General features: G+C 41.6%; 1 protein-coding gene across 2 annotated transcripts in view; it reads right to left on the bottom strand.

Moving 5' to 3' along the window:
* Positions 1 to 3,037: 3,037 nt before the first annotated feature.
* SLCO1C1 (solute carrier organic anion transporter family member 1C1) overlaps positions 3,038 to 19,773 on the bottom strand; it is a 47,076-nt gene continuing 30,340 nt past the window's right edge. For both annotated transcript variants that reach the window (XM_065405220.1, XM_065405228.1), the window contains 6 exons: positions 14,182 to 14,377; positions 12,596 to 12,761; positions 11,842 to 12,026; positions 5,875 to 5,939; positions 4,460 to 4,577; positions 3,038 to 3,260 (listed from right to left, as the gene is read on the bottom strand). In XM_065405220.1, coding sequence (XP_065261292.1) covers positions 3,038 to 3,260; positions 4,460 to 4,577; positions 5,875 to 5,939; positions 11,842 to 12,026; positions 12,596 to 12,761; positions 14,182 to 14,377 — 953 coding nt within the window. The remainder of the gene's footprint in view (positions 3,261 to 4,459; positions 4,578 to 5,874; positions 5,940 to 11,841; positions 12,027 to 12,595; positions 12,762 to 14,181; positions 14,378 to 19,773) is intronic.

The raw sequence follows: 19,773 nt of genomic DNA, 5'->3' as shown, positions 1-19,773 counted from the left end.
GTATTTGAATTATCCTTAAATTTCTGGCCTAAATCTGGGAATGTGTGTACAGATATTTGGCCTGAAGATAGCAATATGTCAATGCCTGACATTTCTGAGTCTGGGAATGAGTCAAGCCCTGACCTGCATTCAACTGGCAATGAGCCAAGCTTAAACTTGCATGAGGTTGGGACCCACAAAGTCCAAGGATCTTAATCTGCAAAAGCACAGGAGTTTGCAAGATTTGGCCTGGTTCATGTTTTGATTTCATCCCTTTCCCTCAACCTTTGTGTGTCACATGGCTTCTTAGATGTTTTGTGGCAGAACTGTGTTTTCGTATGTTTGTACAGCACTTAGCACAATGAGACCCTCTTCCTTACTGAGGCCTGGGTAATACAAATATTAAATTATAATAAATAATAGAAGCCTGCACAGTTCTTTGATAACTAGAGTGGACTAGATAACTTCAAACTGTAAATCTTACTCTTGGGGGAAATCTGCGCCACTGCATGTGCGCAGAATTCATGTCCCCCGCAGATTTCTTTGCTTCCCCACTGAAAAATGACTTTCTGACAGGTAAGCAAAGGGAATCTGCAAAAGCAAACACGCACCAGTCCCTAGCTGTGCAGGTTCATTGTTTCAGGCACCCAGAGCAGCCGGCGGAGAGGTAAATCACCGCAGGGCTGGAGACACCCCAGCCAGTGGCTCCTACCCTGAGCCGGCATCAGCTGCTAATCCCAGCTGGGCTGGAAGCAGGAGACGATGGGACTTCCTCTCCCCTGCAAAGAATGGCTGGGGCTGTGTCAGACCCACCTCCAGATACCTTCCCCAGCTGCAGGAATCTCAGCATCCTCCCCTGCTTCCTGCCCCCATTGCTCCTCAGCTGCGGGGGGGAAAGGGGGTCACTGTACAGGGAGAAGCTCCCCCAGCCGCCCAACCCCCGTGCATCTGGACCTCCTATACTCAGACACACCAAGCCTCACGCCATGCACCCAGACCCCCCCTAGCCCTTCATACCCAAACCCCACCCAACTTCAACCCCTGCATCTGGAGCCTCCCTGCACCCAGACCACCTCCCACTGAGCTCCCTGCATTCAAAGCCCCATCCTGATGAGCCCCAGCCCCTGCACCTCCCTGAGCCCCCACATCCAGATCCCCGTGCCACTGACCTCCAACTAGCTGCACCCAGATCCCCACCCCACCAAGCCCCACTCCCCCAGCACCCAGACACCCCCACTGAGAGCCCCACACCCAGACCCCTCTGCTGAGCCCCAACAACCTTCACCTGGAAACCCCCCTGCAGAGTCCGATTGCCCCCACACCTGGAACCCCCCCAATGAGCCTCTGTGCATCCAGATCCCCCCACACCTAGATCCCCCAATGAGCTGCCTGCACCCAGATTGTCCCACACAGAATCCTCTCACCCCACACCTGGATCCCACCGCACTGAGCTCCACACTTGGATCCTGCCTGTTTGAGCCTGCCTGCCCCACACCTGGTGCAGGGCAGCAGGGCTCCAGGGTGTTTCTGGGGCAGGCCCAGGCCTTGGGCTAGGTCAGGGTCATGTGCAGCCTCACCACTGAGTCCATGTCCCGGGGTGGGGAGGCTGCAGGGTGATCCCCACCTTCATACAGCCAGTGACTTGTGCTCCCCACTGCCATGCTGGAGCCTCTGCATTTATTTATTGACAAATAAAACTTGCAGAATTTTAAAATATTGTGCACAGAATTTTAAATTTTTTGGCGCAGAATGCCCTCAGGAGTAAAATCTGACCAGCCAGGGTACCACTCTAATGTAACAGATTCACCCATGAGACTCAGTTCCCATGTGATTTACAGTCATGTGATGTGAGCTTATGTTGCAAATAATATGACCCAGAGGTAAAGAATATCGGTCACTTGGCACTCTAAAGGCATTTATTCCTTTGAAGGATATTGGCTGGAGTGGTATTTTCAGTAAACTCTTCAGAGTACCTTGTTCCATGGTTAACACAGATATTAACATTCATCCAGTTCTCCTTATTCACAAACATATCAAAGAACAAATATAACCAAAATCAAGAAAAAAAAATCAATCTAGATGCTTTGACACATTTCTGCCCTGATTAATTAAATAAATTAAAACACATAAATAAAAGGAAATAAACAAAGACTGCTGCTCTTAGGATTTATTTTATTATTCCCAAAGGGTCTTGTCATTGTTTTTTAAACAGGTATATGTTATATCATCTTGCTTATTACATTGTATAAAAACGGTATGGAATTATACAGTCATTGAGTGTTAGCAAACAGTAAGAAACCATTTAAAACATAGAATAGCTGTATCTTTAATCCAAATTTCCTTTGGCAGAGTAGTGGTTTTACTAGTGACAACTTTTTGTTATTGATGCCATGATTTAACAGAGGTTGTGTGAGTAAATTTGAGAAGCAATTCCTAACCACAACACTGAACGGTCAAAACATCATGGATGGAATTTACCTCATGTAGAGAGCCTCACAGAAAGCCCAAGATGCCACTTAACTGTTTCAATTGGGTTGGTTGTATGGGGCATTTATGGGCAAGCATCCATGGAAGGGGGTCTCTATGTCCCTTGTGTACCATGAAGGGTATTTCCAGGCCCATTCCTTATAGGTCAATGTGGAAGAGATCACTAAGATTGGACCATAGGTTCCAGGCCACCCCTTACCCCTCACACTGAAAACTAGAAGAGTTGCTGAGGAGGAACTCTGCGGCAGCCATACTGCCTGCCTTCAGGTTAAGAAGTGAATGGCACCTCCAGAACGCCCACTTAATTCCCTGCAAAGAGTCTGTTACCTGGGCTTTGTGTGGAGAAGAGTGAATTTCACCCCATATTTTTAAGACAAATGTTGAACTGTATTTTCAGACCTATACACATTCTAAGAAGATTTTTGGTATTTACAGTCAAACTTGCATAAAGGGGAACATTTTCAAAATGGATGCTCAATTACATCCACCCACTAAAACATGTTCACTTATGACGGATTTCTGTATGGAACTCCCCCTGCTGGTCAAAATCCCCCTGAAAAAATCCATTTTCCTAAAGTCGAGTTTCCTTTTCTGGCCAGTAGGTTGTCTGAATTAAATAGTCGCTATTGACAAAATTATCTTTTCTGTTTTGCACCGAGACCATTCCTCTCCCTCCATTGGCTGCGATGTTTTCATCTTGTGGAACATACCTTTTCTTTAAGACGAAAAGGACCGCAATACTCAAGAAAACGGACATGGTGCCCAAGACCACGGTTAATCCCAAATATATGTATCTATAAAAGAAGAATCTCAATCAGTCTTCCATAAAGGTAATACACAATTAATGCCTCAGTTACATCTGAAAGAACTCTGCAGAAGGGAGTCATTTATAATTCCGATAAAATTGGTAAAACTGAATGAATATGGTGTTAATGCAAGCTGCTTGCTTAACACCCTGAGTTTTAGCCATATATCAGGTACAGCATAGGCAGTGGCAGTATGAGCTTCCCACACACTGAACCTACCAATGTCCTTCAGTGGGAGAGGAATGTTTACATCTCTTCAGCAGTCAATTCAAACCTTGGCAGTTTCATCAGAGATACCAACAAGACTGGCATTTCTGTGATGCAGGCATTTATTATTAATAATTATGAACTATTATAATTATTTGTTACTGTGTCACAGAATCACCTGGAGTCCCCAAATGAAAATGGAGTCCTGCCAGGTTCCTAATCTTTCTATTTCTTTCCATAGGACTATTCAAAACGGGACTTACTCCTTACCTAACTTCTTGTCTCCTCAGTGGTGAGATCTACCAGCAGCCCTGCTTCCTCCAAGTCTCTTTTTTACCAGAAAAGAGGAGACTATTATATGCCAACCCCATTTCCCAGCATGTCTTGCTGTTCTAGTCTCTAGATGTTGTTCCCTAGAACATCTCTGAGAATGTCTCTGTCCTGGGAAGAAATCAGTAACTATACTGAACCTAGGCTGGTCCTTAAAGAGCTAGCACACCTTGTTACCGGCTTTTGTGGCTCCCTGACCATAATGCCTTGTTGTGATCCAGCTCTGTATTGTCCCAATGTGCAGCAGCAATTAGCTACCAAAGTCTGATCTGCACTAGAGCTAGTAGGGGGAAAAAACTGGGGTGGGGGGGAGAGATGTTTCTGCAGAAAATTTAAACTTTCTATAAAAAGGAGGGGGAACTGAATAAATATCAGTCACAAAGTGCCCCAAACTGAAGAGTTTCAGCCCCAAATAGCCCCAAACCAAAATATTTTTGGTTTTCCATCATTTCCCCACCCCCCATTTTTCTGGTTTTGGGGTTTTGCTTTCAAGAAAAGCAGATACCTTCCATGATAATTTTTGTTTAATTAAAAACCCAACTGTCCATCCAAAAAAGTTTTGACCATAATTTTCTACCAGCTCTAGTCCTCAGTGTGTAAACATAGTTAAAATATGTGAGCTGAAAGAATGAATTCACCAAATCTCTTACCTAAATGCATTAGAATCATATAGTCTACACGCTCCTCTTCCCCCACACCTTTTGCTTCCCCATTTCAAGCATGTGGTGTCTATTGACACTCCAAAATACACAGGGGCTGGGACTCCTGCTGTAAGTATTAAACAAAGAGCATTAATGTGATTTTTGCATTACAATATTATTAATTTTATAGATTTATTAACAATATGATACACAATAATAAGAACATAAGAATGGCCACACTGGGTCATACCAAAGGTCCATCTCACCCAGTATCCTGTCTCCAACAGTGGCCAATGCCAGGTGCTTCAGAGGGAATGAACAGAGCACATAATCATCAAGAGATCCACGTCATGTCTGTCGCCCATTCCCAGCTTCTGGCAAACACAGGCTAGAAACACCATCCCTGCCCATCCTGGCTAATAGCCATTGATGGACTATCCTCCATGAACTTATCTAATTCTTTTCTGAACCCTGTTATAGTCTTGGCCTTCACAACATCCTCTGGCAAAGAGTTCCACAGGTTGACTGTGTGTTGTGTGAAGTAATACTTCCTTTTGTTTGTTTTAAACCTGCTGCCTATTAATTTCATTTGGTGACCCCTAGTTCTTGAGTTATGAGAAGGAATAAATAACACTTCTTTATTTATTTTCTCCATACCCATCATGATTTTATAGACCTCTAGCATATCCCCCCCCTTAATCGTCTCTTTTCCAAGCTGAAAAGTTCCAGTCTTATTAATCTCTACTCATAATAACAACTTGATTATATATATTAGGCTGATGTGAGCCAGTCATATCAGTTGCTTAAATAAGGAGTCAGGTCCTGCATTCCTTGCACACTTAACTCTCCCACTGACTTTAGTGGGTGTTTAATGTGAGCAAAGGATATATGATCAAGCCCTAATGCCCATTGAAGCCAGTAGAAAGACTTTAAATCTGCCCTTGACATCAGTGGCCTGTATTTAGGCAAATTCTCACTGAAGTCAATGAAAATATGTCTGAGTAAAGACTGAGCAGAAACAGAGGCCCTATTCTATTCTGTTCTGTTCTAGTCATTATACTATGACAATCGCCATAGTGTCTCTGAATAACTAGGTCAGGGAGAGGAAACTCAAATATGGTTTAATGTTGTATGAAAAACAACAGCTCTAGAAATAATACTGCTGTTTCCTTGTTGTCTTTGCATATTCTTTCAGTACTTGTTAACATTTTGATAATAAATGGAATTTTTTTACAGGTTTCACAAAACACAAATTCTCTCACAGTTCTCCTATTCCTAATATTTGTCATATTTTTACCATTTGATATGCATATGGCAGCTAAAGTTAATTCTAGACAACATTCTAGGTCACTGCTGCCATAAGCAGTTAATAAGAACAGTACTACAATGTATCCAAATAAGATGAAGTGTAGAACCAAACTTACCAAGAACTCTTATTGCCAAGGTATAAATACCGAGCGCAAAAGATTTTAGTTGTGGTTTAATGCACCTAAAAAAAAGAGAAATGATTGTTAAAGTGAAATAAAACATTAATTACAAATGGAGGGCCTTGATTTTCCACTCTATTATGCTAGTTTTACTTTGAGGTAATGCCATTGATTACAGTGGCACTACAACAGGCATGAATTTAATGTGCTGGCGTGAAAATCAGGCCTAGGAATTCTTAACATCTAAATTCAATATGAAATTTTAAGAAGACAGCAATGTATCTTCAAACTGGAACAACTTTTCGGAGTTACTCACACAATCTGTGGAAAGCTAGTTCTGCAAACACACAGCCAAGCATTTCAAAAGCCTTCTGACTCAATGCAGTGATGGCTAGTAATATGAACATAGCTCTGATGTAAGTAAATGAGTTTTGCAGTCACAAGGACTGCAGGGCCATGCCCTTACATACATAGCAAACAAACAAACATTCTGACCCTGGCCAGCAAAGACCTTAAGCACAGGCTTAACTTTAAGCATACGAATAGTCCCGCTGAAATCAATAGGACTATTGATGTGCTTAAAATTAGGCATATGTCAAAGTGCTTTGCTCTACCTGATACATGCATTTCCTTGTGTTAACGGTAGTTAATAATACAATTTATTAATGTCTTGGCCATCCTGTTAAGCATATGTAAGTAGCTCAATAAGAAGGCTGAAGCTAAATCTGTACTGTGGATAAATATAATGTTTTGGAGTTTAAGCCTACAAGGTACTGGGTGCCTCCTGAGCTAAGGAGTACACACAAATTCCACTGAAATCAAGGGTTGTGGAATCAAGGGGTTCCCCACACCTATGGGGAAAGTCACCTATGAAGACACATTATTTTCCTCAAAACCATTTCCAGAATATTATCTAAGGATGGCAGCAATGACATACTGCAAGAAACAGTAATTTAGTGTCTTGAAAAGACATTCCAGGAAGTCGTCCTTTCAAAGGGTATTTTAAAAGAATTTTAAAGCCTCTTCAGAAGATTCTCATTTATACTACAGCCCCTCATTGACATGGCTCTGACTGACCACTTTCAGGGCCCCGTACACAGCCACAGCAGTGTCAAGAAGCCTTAGTGTCAATGATAATCAGGCCCTCCATCTATTTAACTAACACTCAAAAGTACACAAGAGGCCTGCATCAAAAACATAACTAAGTATCCAAAGTCAAAAGAACTTCTTAGCAACCGCATTGATAGGCCTGATTCTCCAATGCCCCGCCCTTGTGCAGTCATTTACACCAGTACAAAAGTAGGTGTAACGTGTTAATAGAGCAGAATAATCTCAATATTTTTACACTCACTTTGTACTAGTGCAAATGATGACACAAAGGTTCAAAGAAATTAGTGAATCAGGCCCCATCTACAAATAAAATTAATACATTCAGATGCTGGAAACCAAGAAAGAGAGATTTAGTATCTGAAATCTGCTTCTTTATATTTAAATTTCTCCTTTATTTAAATTATTCCTTATATTAAGGAGTTGCTCCAATTTGACTGAAAATTTCATCACAGCATTTGTTTAACTAGTACAGGGGTAGGCAACCTATGGCACGCGTGCCAAAGACGGCACACAAGCTGGTTTTCAGTGGCACTCACACTGCCCGGGTCCTGGCCACCTGTCCGGGGGGGCTCTGCATTTTAATTTAATTTTAAATGAAGCTTCTTAAACATTTTAAAAACCTTATTTACTTTACATACAACAATAGGTTAGTTATATATTATAGACTTATAGAAAGAGTCCTTCTAAAAATGTTAAAATGTATTACTGGCACGCAAAACTTTAAATTAGAGTGAATAAATGAAGACTCGGCACACCACTTCTGAAAGGTTGCCGACCCCTGAACTAGTATATCAGCTCCTCGATAGAAGCTATATTTCCCCATGCACTGAAAGCCAGTCCATTCAGAGACAACTTAGGGTGACCCTTCTTCACTTTATAGCTCTCTATTAATAGCATGCCTTTACTTAAATTACTCCCATCTGCATTTCATTAATGTCACATAACTTCAGTAGTTTCCAAAGTCCTTTGGCAATCCTAATTAGCCTAATACCTTTAAAGGAACACTACAATAAATGAATCAGTCACTGGGCATAAGCACATTTCACTGATTTTAATCCTGTAAACCCTTGAAGCAAATGTCACTAAATCTTAAAGTCTTGTAGAGATTTAGCTTCTGCATTCATATGCCACATTTGGATCTCACATTTCATATTTTTGCCAGTTTGCACCAAGTACCAGAACCAACTTTTAATGTTAGAGTTGGCTGAAAATGCCACCAAAAAAAAAAAAAAAATCATTGGCAAATGGTTGCTTGAATGAAAACTGCAAATTCACTTGGGCAGTAATTTTGTTTCTAAAGTGCACATATTTGCATTCTGTGAACATAATCTCATTTTTTGTTCATAAAATTTTTCTTGGAAAGCCAATCATTGAATGATTTCACAATAATGAGCAACTTCAAATATGTTTGGAGATGATTCACGAACAGACAAATGAACTGATTTATTTTATAAAATGGATTCATTTTGTTAATTTTCTAGGGGCCAGATTCTGATGCCCTTACTCATGTTGAGTAGTTTGCAATTAGTCCCATTGGTTTCAATGGGATTACTCACAGAGTGAGGGCATCAGAATCTGGCCCCAGTAAATTAACTAAATTAACTGAATTTTTTAAAATAAATGTAGTCTCTTTTTCTGTTTGCAAATTATATGCAAAGTTTTGCATATAGTTTTATCTTCTGATTTATGTCATGAAAAGTGTTTTTTAAAATTTGCGATTATTGCTGAAAGCATTTCAAAACTGTTCCATATAGATAATTGAAAACGGAAAAATCACATGGTAGCAAATGTCTAGGTGTGTGGAGTCCAGGCAACTTCAACTGACTTTGACAGAAGGAGTTCTATCCTCCCTAAATATTTCTTCAGATAGAAATATAGATGCCTTTGAGTTGAAAATTTAAATGGTGGCTTAATAATTTATTACGCTGAGCTTTTATATTTTCTACACTCATTCCAACAATGACCACTGCTCATTCTGTACTGGGAATTTTTTGCAGTTGATGTTGCTCCCCTCTTAGATGTGCTGTCCTGCTGGAAGAAGGGGCTTGTACTGGTGCAGCTTACCCTGGTTTGAAACAAAACTGGTGCAAACAAACAAAACAAGAATAGACAGGGTCTTAGTGACATTGAACCTGAAATCATCAATACATTTCAAGTAGGGCTGTCATGCGATTAAAAAAATTAATCAAGTTGTTAAGTAATAATGGAATACCATTTATTTAAATTTTTTGGATGTTTTGTATATTTTCAAATATATTGATTTCAATTACAATGCAGAATACAACGTGTACAGTGCTCACTTTATATTTATTTTTGATTACAAGTATTTGCACTGTAAAAAAACAAAAGAAATAGTATTTTTCAATTCACCTCATACAAGTACTGTAGTGCAATCTCTTTATCGTGAAAGTGTAACTTACAAATGTAAATTTTTTTTGTTACATAACTGCTCTCAAAAACAAAACAATGTAAAACTTTAGAGCCTACAAGTCCACTTAGTCCTACTTCTTGTTCAGCTAATTGCTAAGACAAACAAGTTTGATAACATTTACAGGAGATGCTGCTTCCTGCTTCTTATTTACAATGTCACCTAAAAGTGAGAACAAGTGTTCGCATGGCACTTTCGTAGCTGGCGTTGCAAGGTATTTACATTCGAGATATGCTAAACATTCATATGCACCTTCATGCTTCAGCCACCATTCCAGAGGACATGCTTCCATGCTGAAGATGCTTGTTAAAAAAATAATGCGTCAAATAAATTTGTGACTGTACTCCTTGAGGCGGAGAATTGTATGTCTCCTGCTCTGTTTTACCCGCATTCTGCGTATATTTCATGTTATAGCAGTCTCGGATGATGACCCAGCACATGTTTGTTTTAAGAACACTTTCACAGCAGATTTGACAAAACGCAAAGAAGATACCAATGTGAGATTTCTAAAAATAGCTACAGCACTTGACCCAAGGTTTAAAAATCAGAAATGCCTTCCAAAATCTGAGAGGGATGAGATGTAGACCATGCTTTCGGAAGTCTTAAAGGAGCAGAAACTACAGAACCCAAGCCACCAAAAAAGAAAATCAACCTTCTGCTGGTGGCATCTGACTCAGATGATGAACCTGCATCGGTCTCCTTTGGATTGTTATCGAGCAGAACCCGTCATCAGCATGGACGCATGTCCTATGGAATGGTAGTTGAAGCATGAAGGGACATATGAATCTTCAGCGCATCTGGCACGTAAATATCTTGCGACGCCGGCTACAACAGTGCCATGCAAACACCTGTTCTCACTTTCAGGTGACATTGTAAACAAGAAGCGGGCAGCATTATCTCCTACAAATTGTAACCAAGTTTGTTTGTCTGAGCGATTGGCTGAAGTAGGACTGGATGGACTTGTAGGCTCTAAAGTTTTACATTGTTTTATTTTTCAGAGCAGTTATTTTTTATAGATATTCTACATTTGTAAGTTCAACTTTCATGATAAAGAGAATGCACTACAGTACATGTATGAGGTGAATTGAAAAATACCGGTGGATCAAAGCAAGTTCGATATAACGCGGTTTCACCTATAATGCGGTAAGATTTTTTGGCTCCTGAGGACATCGTTATATCGGGTCAGAGGTGTATATCTGTGATTATGCTGGAATCACACTTGAAATTATGTTACTTCAGTATCTCATGGTGGCATTTTTGCATAAAGCCCGATAGTCAGAGTATTTCCAGCTTTAGCACTGTCTGTCCAGGATGATACTTAAACTCTTGCAGTGAGAAAGGGTATATGTCAAATGAGTTCTTTCAAAAGTTGGGACAATTTGAAATACAACCTCCACACTCTCAGTTACCTAGATGTTATTTTTTGCATTTTGGAAGCTAGGCAAGGGAAGCTGAAGGGAGTCTGGCCAAAGGAACTGAGGAGGAAAGCTTTTCAAGAGGCAGTGAGGCTGATGCCGAAAACATAGGTTCTTGGAAGTCAGAGAGAGCAGACTGAAGCTGAACAAATCAAGATTATACATAGATCATATTATATCCCCTATATATTTTCTGAAAATTAGCTTGCAAGCCTCTATTCAGTACTGGATAAGTTATGGTGCCACTGGTCCACTATTACATGTGACTGTCTCTGTGAAAGGCAGTTATTGATACAATAGAAAAAAAATCTCAGCTAAATTCTACTTTTGTTATGTTGCATACAAGATTTTTAACTGATAATATGGAATTACTAATTTGGCATGAATCCTAAGGGGAGGATCTGAGTGAATTTTCAGCTTCTGGTTTGGTTTTAGTCTGTCTCTAGGTTCTTTTGTAATTATTTAATACACACACACACACACACACACACACACACACACTTAAATCAATGGCATTTTTGGATATTCAGTACCTATGAAAATTTGACTGACTATGCGTACACACACGGCTTGATTCTCTGATACTCTAAGATCATTTGCCACCATTCTTGCAGTTTAAAGGGCATTTAAAGTTATGTAAGTTTCCACTATCAGAGCTATAAGAAGTGGCCTTAATGAGAATGAGAATCAGGTGTAAATGAGAATCAGGCCCAGAGTATTATTTTTTATAACAAAGTGAGCATATGTAAGCTGATGATAAACCTAGATATGAAGCTATTTGTATCATCTAATCAGAAGCACAATGTAGCTTAAGTGGTAGCATTTATATTGCTATACATAATTTCGTCAGGAAGCTTTTTAATGGTTAAAAAACCTTCTGAAATCCTCTTTCCACTGCCTTTAAGACTAGTCGAAAAGGACACCCAGTATTATGAATGAAGACAGAAAATGGATTTTAATATCAAATCACCTTGAAAACATTTGCCAATAAAAGGAATTATCTCTATTTACCTTAGAAGTAATATGTATCCAGGTGTACCACCTATTGACAAAGTATATGAAGTGATGACTGATATTACCAGAAAATACAGAAACATTTTTGGACATTCATTTCCTTTTTGACATGCTCCCATCACCGCTGAGGAGCTTCTTGATGGAGACGCTGTAATTCCCACACAGCTGCAATTATAAAACACCTGGAATATAGCAGGTAAAAGTGTATGTTTATTGAGATGCTATGTATAGCAGAGGAGTAAGGGGAAAATGACCACCTAAAATGTTACAATATTGTTTACTGTATTTTTCCAGACCCTTGGACAGTCAAAATCTCTGTGTCCAATCCAAAATTAGAGTTGGTCAAAAATCTTCTGTTGAGAAGTTATGTTTTTTGTTTTAAAAAAGTCTTTTTTCTTGAAAGAGAAATTTCCAAAGAAATATCCAATTATTGACAAAATATTTCAGGTTTTTGTTTAAAACCCCCAAACTAATGATGGTTTTGACAACTAAAAAACAATTTTTTTTCCAAATACCATTACATTTTCAATGTTCATGTTTCATTTTATGAAAAGCAGAACATTTTCCATGAAAACAAAAAAGCGCACCCTAGAAAGTTCTTATCTTCTGTAGCACATTGCCGAAAACCAAGGAACTTAAGGAAACTCATAGATCCCTACTTTTAAAAGAATTGCAATTCATTTGCCATAACAGAGTTAGCTAGGCTAAGACAGACCAAAGCATCATAAATGATGATAGAAAAGTTTCTTACAGAGGTTTTTCCACTTCCATTGGATGTTTTGCAACCAGCAAGACACGCCGACACGTAGGTGATTCCATTTTCCCCACATATAGGATCCCATTCATTTTTTGAACATATGCATCCCGAATTGCACTCAGAAAAGAGGGTTTCTTCATAGCTAGAGACCTGTTTCGTTCTGACAAAAACCAAAACAAACCTCAGAAACAAAATGAAATGCAGTTTCTCAGCAGCTTTAAGTAGAAATGTCTTCAAACCATGGGCTATATTTTCAGCAAGATGCACCTGAGTGTAGCCTTAAATCTTTAGTCTACTGAAATATTTTATTTCCACTTCCCTTTACAAATGTTTCCTCTCTGCAATCAAACAGTATTCTACAATATGACATGCCTATTAAAATACAGCATATGTTTTATTAAAGGGGCATTGTTAACTAGTGTTTTTAACAATGTGTATCTACTGATATATTGTTTTTATTTTCTAAAATATTCATCTGAAACATCTGGGGCACAATTCAATTAAACAAAATTGGACCCAAATGCTCAGAACATTGGTCACTCTGATGGCAAAGGGGAAAAAATCATCCCTACCGAAAAGCTATTGAAAAAGAGGTGAGAAAGTGATCACAGATGGATTGATCTAAGTTGGGGACCTGACCCTGCAGTCACTCGATCTACAGACCTTCCTTTGACCTCAATGGGAGCATCACTCATGGAGTGGCTGCAGAAGCAAGCACAGAAAGCCCATCCAGAAAGTCCCTGGGGTCACCTCTGCTGCCGCAAGCCTAAGGAAGCTTGTGCCTGCAGATCTCAGCTGCAATAGTGTGAAAAGTGGGAATGCAACCACTTCCTCGTACTGTGCTGACCCTTTCCATCTTTGTCCCATGAGGGGGCTCTCGGAGGTGGGGAATCAGCAGAGTTTCATGGGAGTGACAACTAGTCAAGTTCAATTGGATTCATCTATCAAAATCTGTTGGGGAAACTGGTATAGATTACTGCAGAGTATGAGATCTTGGCCCCATTGAAGTCAATGGCAAAACTTCCATTTACTTCAGTGGGGTCAGGATTTCACTCAGAGTGTCGAGTAACCTGCACTATTTCACCCTCTGCAGTTTAAATCTCCACCTTGAAGGGTTTTCTACAGTGGTCCTGCTAGGGGGAGCCCTACAGCAGGCATGTCCAGAGAGCGTTAGAGAGTCCAGGGGTATTCAGCAGCACACAGAGGCAAGGAACACCGATACGGATGCCTCTTGGCTTGTTGAGCTCTTCAGCTCTCCAGGGATCTGTGGATTAAAAGGGCTTTTTGTGAGGAGCAGCACAGCTCCACTCCCCAATCAGAGAACTCACAGGAAATGCCATGAATTTCGATTCATCTACACAGGAATAACCTGCATAGAGAAGAATAAGGGCTTGGGCGCTAAAAACAATTACAGAGGGATTCTGGGCTTTGCTCCAAATCCCGCTGAAGTCAATGGAAAGATTTGGGATTCTTTGGATTAGATCCCTGGTGAGTATATTCACGGAATATGTGGAATACTTTGAGGAAGCAGGTTGCTTTAAAATGGAACTTTGCACTCAACATTGCGCTTTCCAACATACCCTTCATAAGACACAGTCAGTCCTGCCACGTCTGAGTTCTCACAGCCCATTGCAAATAATGAAAGTAGCAAGAGGTAACCAAAGAAGGATGATCCCAAGGATAGCTTTGCAGCCCCCAAAACATTAATCCGGAATTTTTTCATGATCAGTCCTCCTGAGAATATCCCAAAGGCCACAGCAGGAATGTTGATAAGACCTACAAACAAATGAGAAAAATTAGTATACACGTAAGCTTGAACTAGGAGGACTGCTATGCCCAGCCATATTTGCTAAGGGAGCCCACAAAATGAACATTTGGCAACTGTCTGAATGACAACCCCCCCATCTACAGCTGCAACTTTAACATTAAAATTTTACGGCATCAGCTAGTCACTGCTGATCATTTTCTTGCAAAGTGATTCATTTATGGTGCAAAATCATCATGCCAAATGGACTGCAATACAGACTGTTAAATCAGTGTTTCAGTAGGCTTTTACATTCCATTTGAGGTAAAGTGCTAGATGGCTACTAGTTATTATTATTATATTTCTGTTTCTGTAATGGGCCTCAGTCCATGCTAAACTTTGTATAATGTAAAACAGGATAAATTGTAAAATTCATAACAGGATGTTAGAAGACACCTTAACAGATACTCTCACCCATGAGTAACTAAATATACTATAGAAACATTTCACTGTGATGACCATGCTTATTTTGGACTGCCTAACTTATAAGCGAAAAAATCCAGTATCTTATTCTGTATGGCAGATCAGAGATTTCTGTAATAGGAACCCAACAGTGTGACAAAAGGAGGTGTGGTTAAATGGATACTCTAGATTCATAGAGTCTAAGGCCAGAAGGGACCATTATGATCATTGACACTGACCTCCGGTATGACCCAGGCCATAGAACTTCCCCAAAGTAATTCCAATCTTAATTCAAAAATTGTATGTAATGGAGAATCCACCATGAATTTTTCTAAACTGTTCCCATGGTTAATTACTCTCATTGTTAAAAATTATACCTTATTTCCAGTCTGAATTTGTCTAGCTTCAACCTCCAGCCATTGGCTCGTGTTATACCTGCCTCTGCTGGATTGAAGAGCTCATCATTAAATATTTGTTCCCCACGTAGGTATTTATAGACTGTAATCAAGGCACTCCTTATACTTCTCTTTGTTAAACTAAATAGATTGAGTCTACCACTATAAGGCGTGTTTTCTAATCCTTTAATCAGTCTCCTGTATTTTCTCTGAACCCTCTCCAATTTGTCAACATCCTTTTTGAATTGTGGGCAGAACCAGAACTACTATTCCAGCAGAAGTTGCACCAGTGCCAAATACAGAGGTAAAATAACCTCTCTATTCCTACTCAAGAATCCTGTGTTTATGCATCCCAAGATGGCATTAGCTCTTTTGGCCACATTGTTACACTGTTCAGCTCATGTTCAGCTGATTATCCACTACAACCCCCAAATCTCTTCAGAGTCTCTGCTTCCAAGGATAGAGTCTCACATCCTGAAAGTATGGTCTACATTCTTTGTTCCAACATTTACATTTAGCTGTATTAAAACACACACTGTTTGCTTGTACCTGATTTATCAAGCGATCCAGATTGCTCTGTATTAGTGACCTGTCCACTTCATTATTTTCCACCCCCCCCAGTTTTTGTGTCATCTGCAAACTTCATCAGCGATGATTTTATGTTTTCTTCCTGGTCACTGATAAAAATGTTAAATAGCGTAGGGCCAAAAAACGATCTCTTCAGGACCCCCACCGGAAACAGCCATACTCAATGATGGTTCCACGTTTAAAGTTTTATTTTGACCCATCAGTTAACTAGCTTTTAATCCATTTAATGTGTGCCATGTTAATTTTAGTTTTTTAATCAAATTGTTATATGATACCAAGTCAAATGCCTTACAGAAGTCTAAGTATATTACATTAACACTATTACTTTTATCAATCAAACTTGTAATCTCATCAAAAAAAGTTATCAAGTTAGTGTGCCAGGATCTATTTTCTATAAACCGATGTTTATTTGCAGTAATTATATTACCCTCCTTTAGTTCTAGTTAGTAACTGAATCCCATATCAGCTAGCTCATTATCTTGCCCAGGATCAATGTCTGACTGACAGACCCATAATTACCTGGGTCATCCCATTTACCCTTTTTAAAAACTGGCACAACATTAGCTTTCTTCCAATCTTCTGGAACTTCCCCAGTGCTCCAAGGCCTGGTCTACACTACGAGTTTAGGTCGAATTTAGCAGCGTTAAATCGAATTAAGCCTGGACATGTCCACACGACGAAGCCCTTTTTTTCGACTTAAAGGGCCCTTTAAACCGGTTTCTTTACTCCACCTCTGATGAGGGGATTAGCACTAAAATTGGCCTTTGCGGGTCGGATTTGGGGTAGTGTGGACGGAATTCGACGTTATTGGCCTCCGGGAGCTATCCCACAGTGCTTCATTGTGACCGCTCTGGACAGCACTCTCAACTCAGATGCACTGACCAGGTAGACAGGAAAAGCCCCGCGAACTTTTGAATTTCATTTCCTGTTTGCCCAGCGTGGAGGGCACAGGGGACCACGCAGAGCTCATCAGCACAGGTAACCATGATGGAGTCCCAGGATCGCAAAAGAGCTCCAGCATGGACAGAACGGGAGGTACGGGATCTGCTCGCCATATGGGGAGATGAATCAGTGCTAGCTGAACTCCGTAGCAGTAAACGAAATGGCAAAATATTAGAAAAAGTCTCAAAGGCCATAACAGGGACGCACAGCAATGCCGCGTGAAAATTAAGGAGCTAAGGCAAGCCTACCACAAAGCCAGAGAGGCAAACGGAAGGTCCGGGGCAGAGCCGCAAACATGCTGCTTCTACGCGGAGCTGCATGCCATGCTAGGGGGTGCAGCCACCACTACCCCAACCGTGTGCTTTGACTCCATCAATGGAGAATCACGCAACAGGGAAGTGGGTTTGGGGTACGAGGAAGATGATGATGAAGACAATGAAGATAGCTCACAGCAAGGAAGCGGAGAAACCGGTTTCCCCAACAGCCAGGATATGTTTATCACCCTGGACCTGGAACCAGTAACCCTCGAACTCACCCAAGGTGTGTCCCAGACCCTGAGGGCACACAAGGGACCTCTGGTGAGTGTATCTTTGTAAATATTACACATGGTTTAAAAGCAAGTGTGTTTAATGATTAATGATTAATTTGCCCTGGCAATCGCGGCCAGTACAGCTACTGGAAAAGTCTGTTAACGTGTATGGGGATGGAGTGGAAATCCTCCAGGGACATCTCCAGAAAGCTCTCCTTCATGTACTCCCAAACCTTTGCAAAAGGTTTCTGGGGAGGGCTGCCTTATCCCATCCGCCATGGTAGGACACTTTACCACGCCAGGCCAGTAGCACGTAGTCTGGAATCATTGCATAACAAAGCATGGCAGCGTATGGTCCCGGTGTTTGCTGGCATGCAGACAACATCCATTCCTTATCTCCCTTTGTTATCCTCAGGAGAGTGATATCATTCACGGTCACCTGGTTGAAATGTGGTGATTTTATTAAGGGGACATTCAGAGGTGCCCGTTCCTGCTCGGCTGAACAGAAATGTTCCCCGCTGTTAGCCACGCGGTAGGGGGGAGGGGTGAAGTGATCATCCCAGAGAATTGGGTGTGGCGGGGGGGTAGTTGGGTTTGTGCTGCATGTTAACCTGGAAACCCGCAGCCCCTCCTTTTACATTGCAAACCCATTTTAAATGGCCAACCCAACGGGTGCTTGGTATGGGAAATGAGGGCGCTACTGTTTGAAACTGTTCCCACATGTTAAGAAGGTTAAAAAAGCCAAAAGACTGTGGCTTACCATGGCTGCCTGCAAGCCGAAATCTGTTGCCTGGCACTGCGTGAGTGATCTCTCACACCAAACCGGCAGGTCCTCAACATAAGACGAAAAATGCGACCTTGTAACGAAAGCACATGTGCTGTGTAATGTGAACAGCAAAATTTAACGTGAAAGAGTGTACCCATTGTTCTCTAAAATGTGTCTTTTTTAACCACCTCTCCCTTCTCCTCCACCAGCTGCAAATGTTTCTCCTTCACAGAGGCTAGTGAAGATTAGAAGGAGAAAATGGCGGACTCGGGATGATATGTTCTCGGAGCTCCAGATGTCCTCCCACGCTGACAGAGGACAGCAGAATGCGTGGAGGCAGTCAATGTCAGAGTGCAAAAAAGCACAATATGAATGAGAGGAGAGGTGGTGGGCTGAATCGCGGGCTGAAGAGAGCAAGTGGCGGGCTGAAGAGGATAGGTGGCGTCAGCTTGCTGACAGAAGGCAAGAGTCGATGCTCCGGCTGCTGGAGCATCAAACTGATATGCTCCAGTGTATGGTTGAGCTGCAGGAAAGGCAGCAGGAGCAGAGACTGCCGCTACAGCCCCTGTGTAACCAACAGCCCTCCTCCCCGAGTTCCATAGCCTCCTCCCCCAGACGCCCAAGAACGCGGTGGGGGGGCCTCCGGCCACCCAGTCACTCCACCCCTGATGATTGCCCGAGCATCAGAAGGCTGGCCTTCAATAAGTGTTAAAGTTTTAAACTGTAGTGTGTCCTTTTCCTTCCCTCCTCCCCTACCCCTCCCAGGCTACCTTGGCAGTTATCCCCCTAGTTGTGTGATGAATTAATAAAGAATGCATGAATGTGAAGTAAAAATGACTTTATTGCCTCTGCAAGCGGTGCTCGAAGGGGGGAGGGGAGGGTGGTTAGTTTACAGGGAACTAGAGTGAACCGGGGGGTGGGGGGAGGGTTCATCAAGGAGAAACAAACAGAAGTTTCACACCATAGTCTGGCCAGTCACAAAACTCGTTTTCAAAGCTTCTCTGATGCGCACCGTGCCCTGCTGTACTCTTCTAATCGCCCTGGTGTCTGGCTGCGCGTAATCAGCGGCCAGGCGATTTGCCTCAACCTACCACCCCGCCATAAATTTCTCCACCTTACTCTCACAGATATTGTGGAGCGCACAGCAAGCAGCAATAACAATTGGAATATTGGCTTCGCTGAGGTCTATCCGAGTCAGTAAACTGTGCCAGCGTGCTTTTAAACGTCCAAATGCACATTCCACCACCATTCGGCACTTGCTCAGCCTATAGTTGAACAGGTCCTGACTACTGTCCAGGCTGCCTGTGTATGGCTTCATGAGCCATGGCATTAAGGGGTAGGCTGGGTCCCCAAGGATAACGATAGGCATTTCAACATCCCCAACGGTTATTTTCTGGTCCGGGAAGAAAGTCCCTTCCTCCAGCTTTTGAAACAGACCAGAGTTCCTGAAGACGCGAGCATCATGTACCTTTCCCGGCCATCCCACGTTGATGTTAGTGAAACATCCCTTGTGATCCACCAGGGCTTGCAGCAGCATTGAAAAGTACCCCTTGCGCTTTATGTACTCGGTGGCTTGGTGCTCCGGTGACAAGATAGGGATAGGGGTTCCGTCTATCGCCCCACCACAGTTTGGGAATCCCATTGCAGCAAAGCCATCCACTATGACCTGCACGTTTCCCAGAGTCACTACCCTTGATATCAGCAGGTCTTTGATTGCATTGGCTACTTGGATCACAGCAGCCCCCA

The sequence above is a fragment of the Emys orbicularis genome, chromosome 1, assembly GCF_028017835.1.
Source record: "Emys orbicularis isolate rEmyOrb1 chromosome 1, rEmyOrb1.hap1, whole genome shotgun sequence".
NCBI classification, from domain to species: Eukaryota; Metazoa; Chordata; order Testudines; family Emydidae; genus Emys; species Emys orbicularis.
This window is presented reverse-complemented; position numbering and strand designations above follow the sequence as displayed.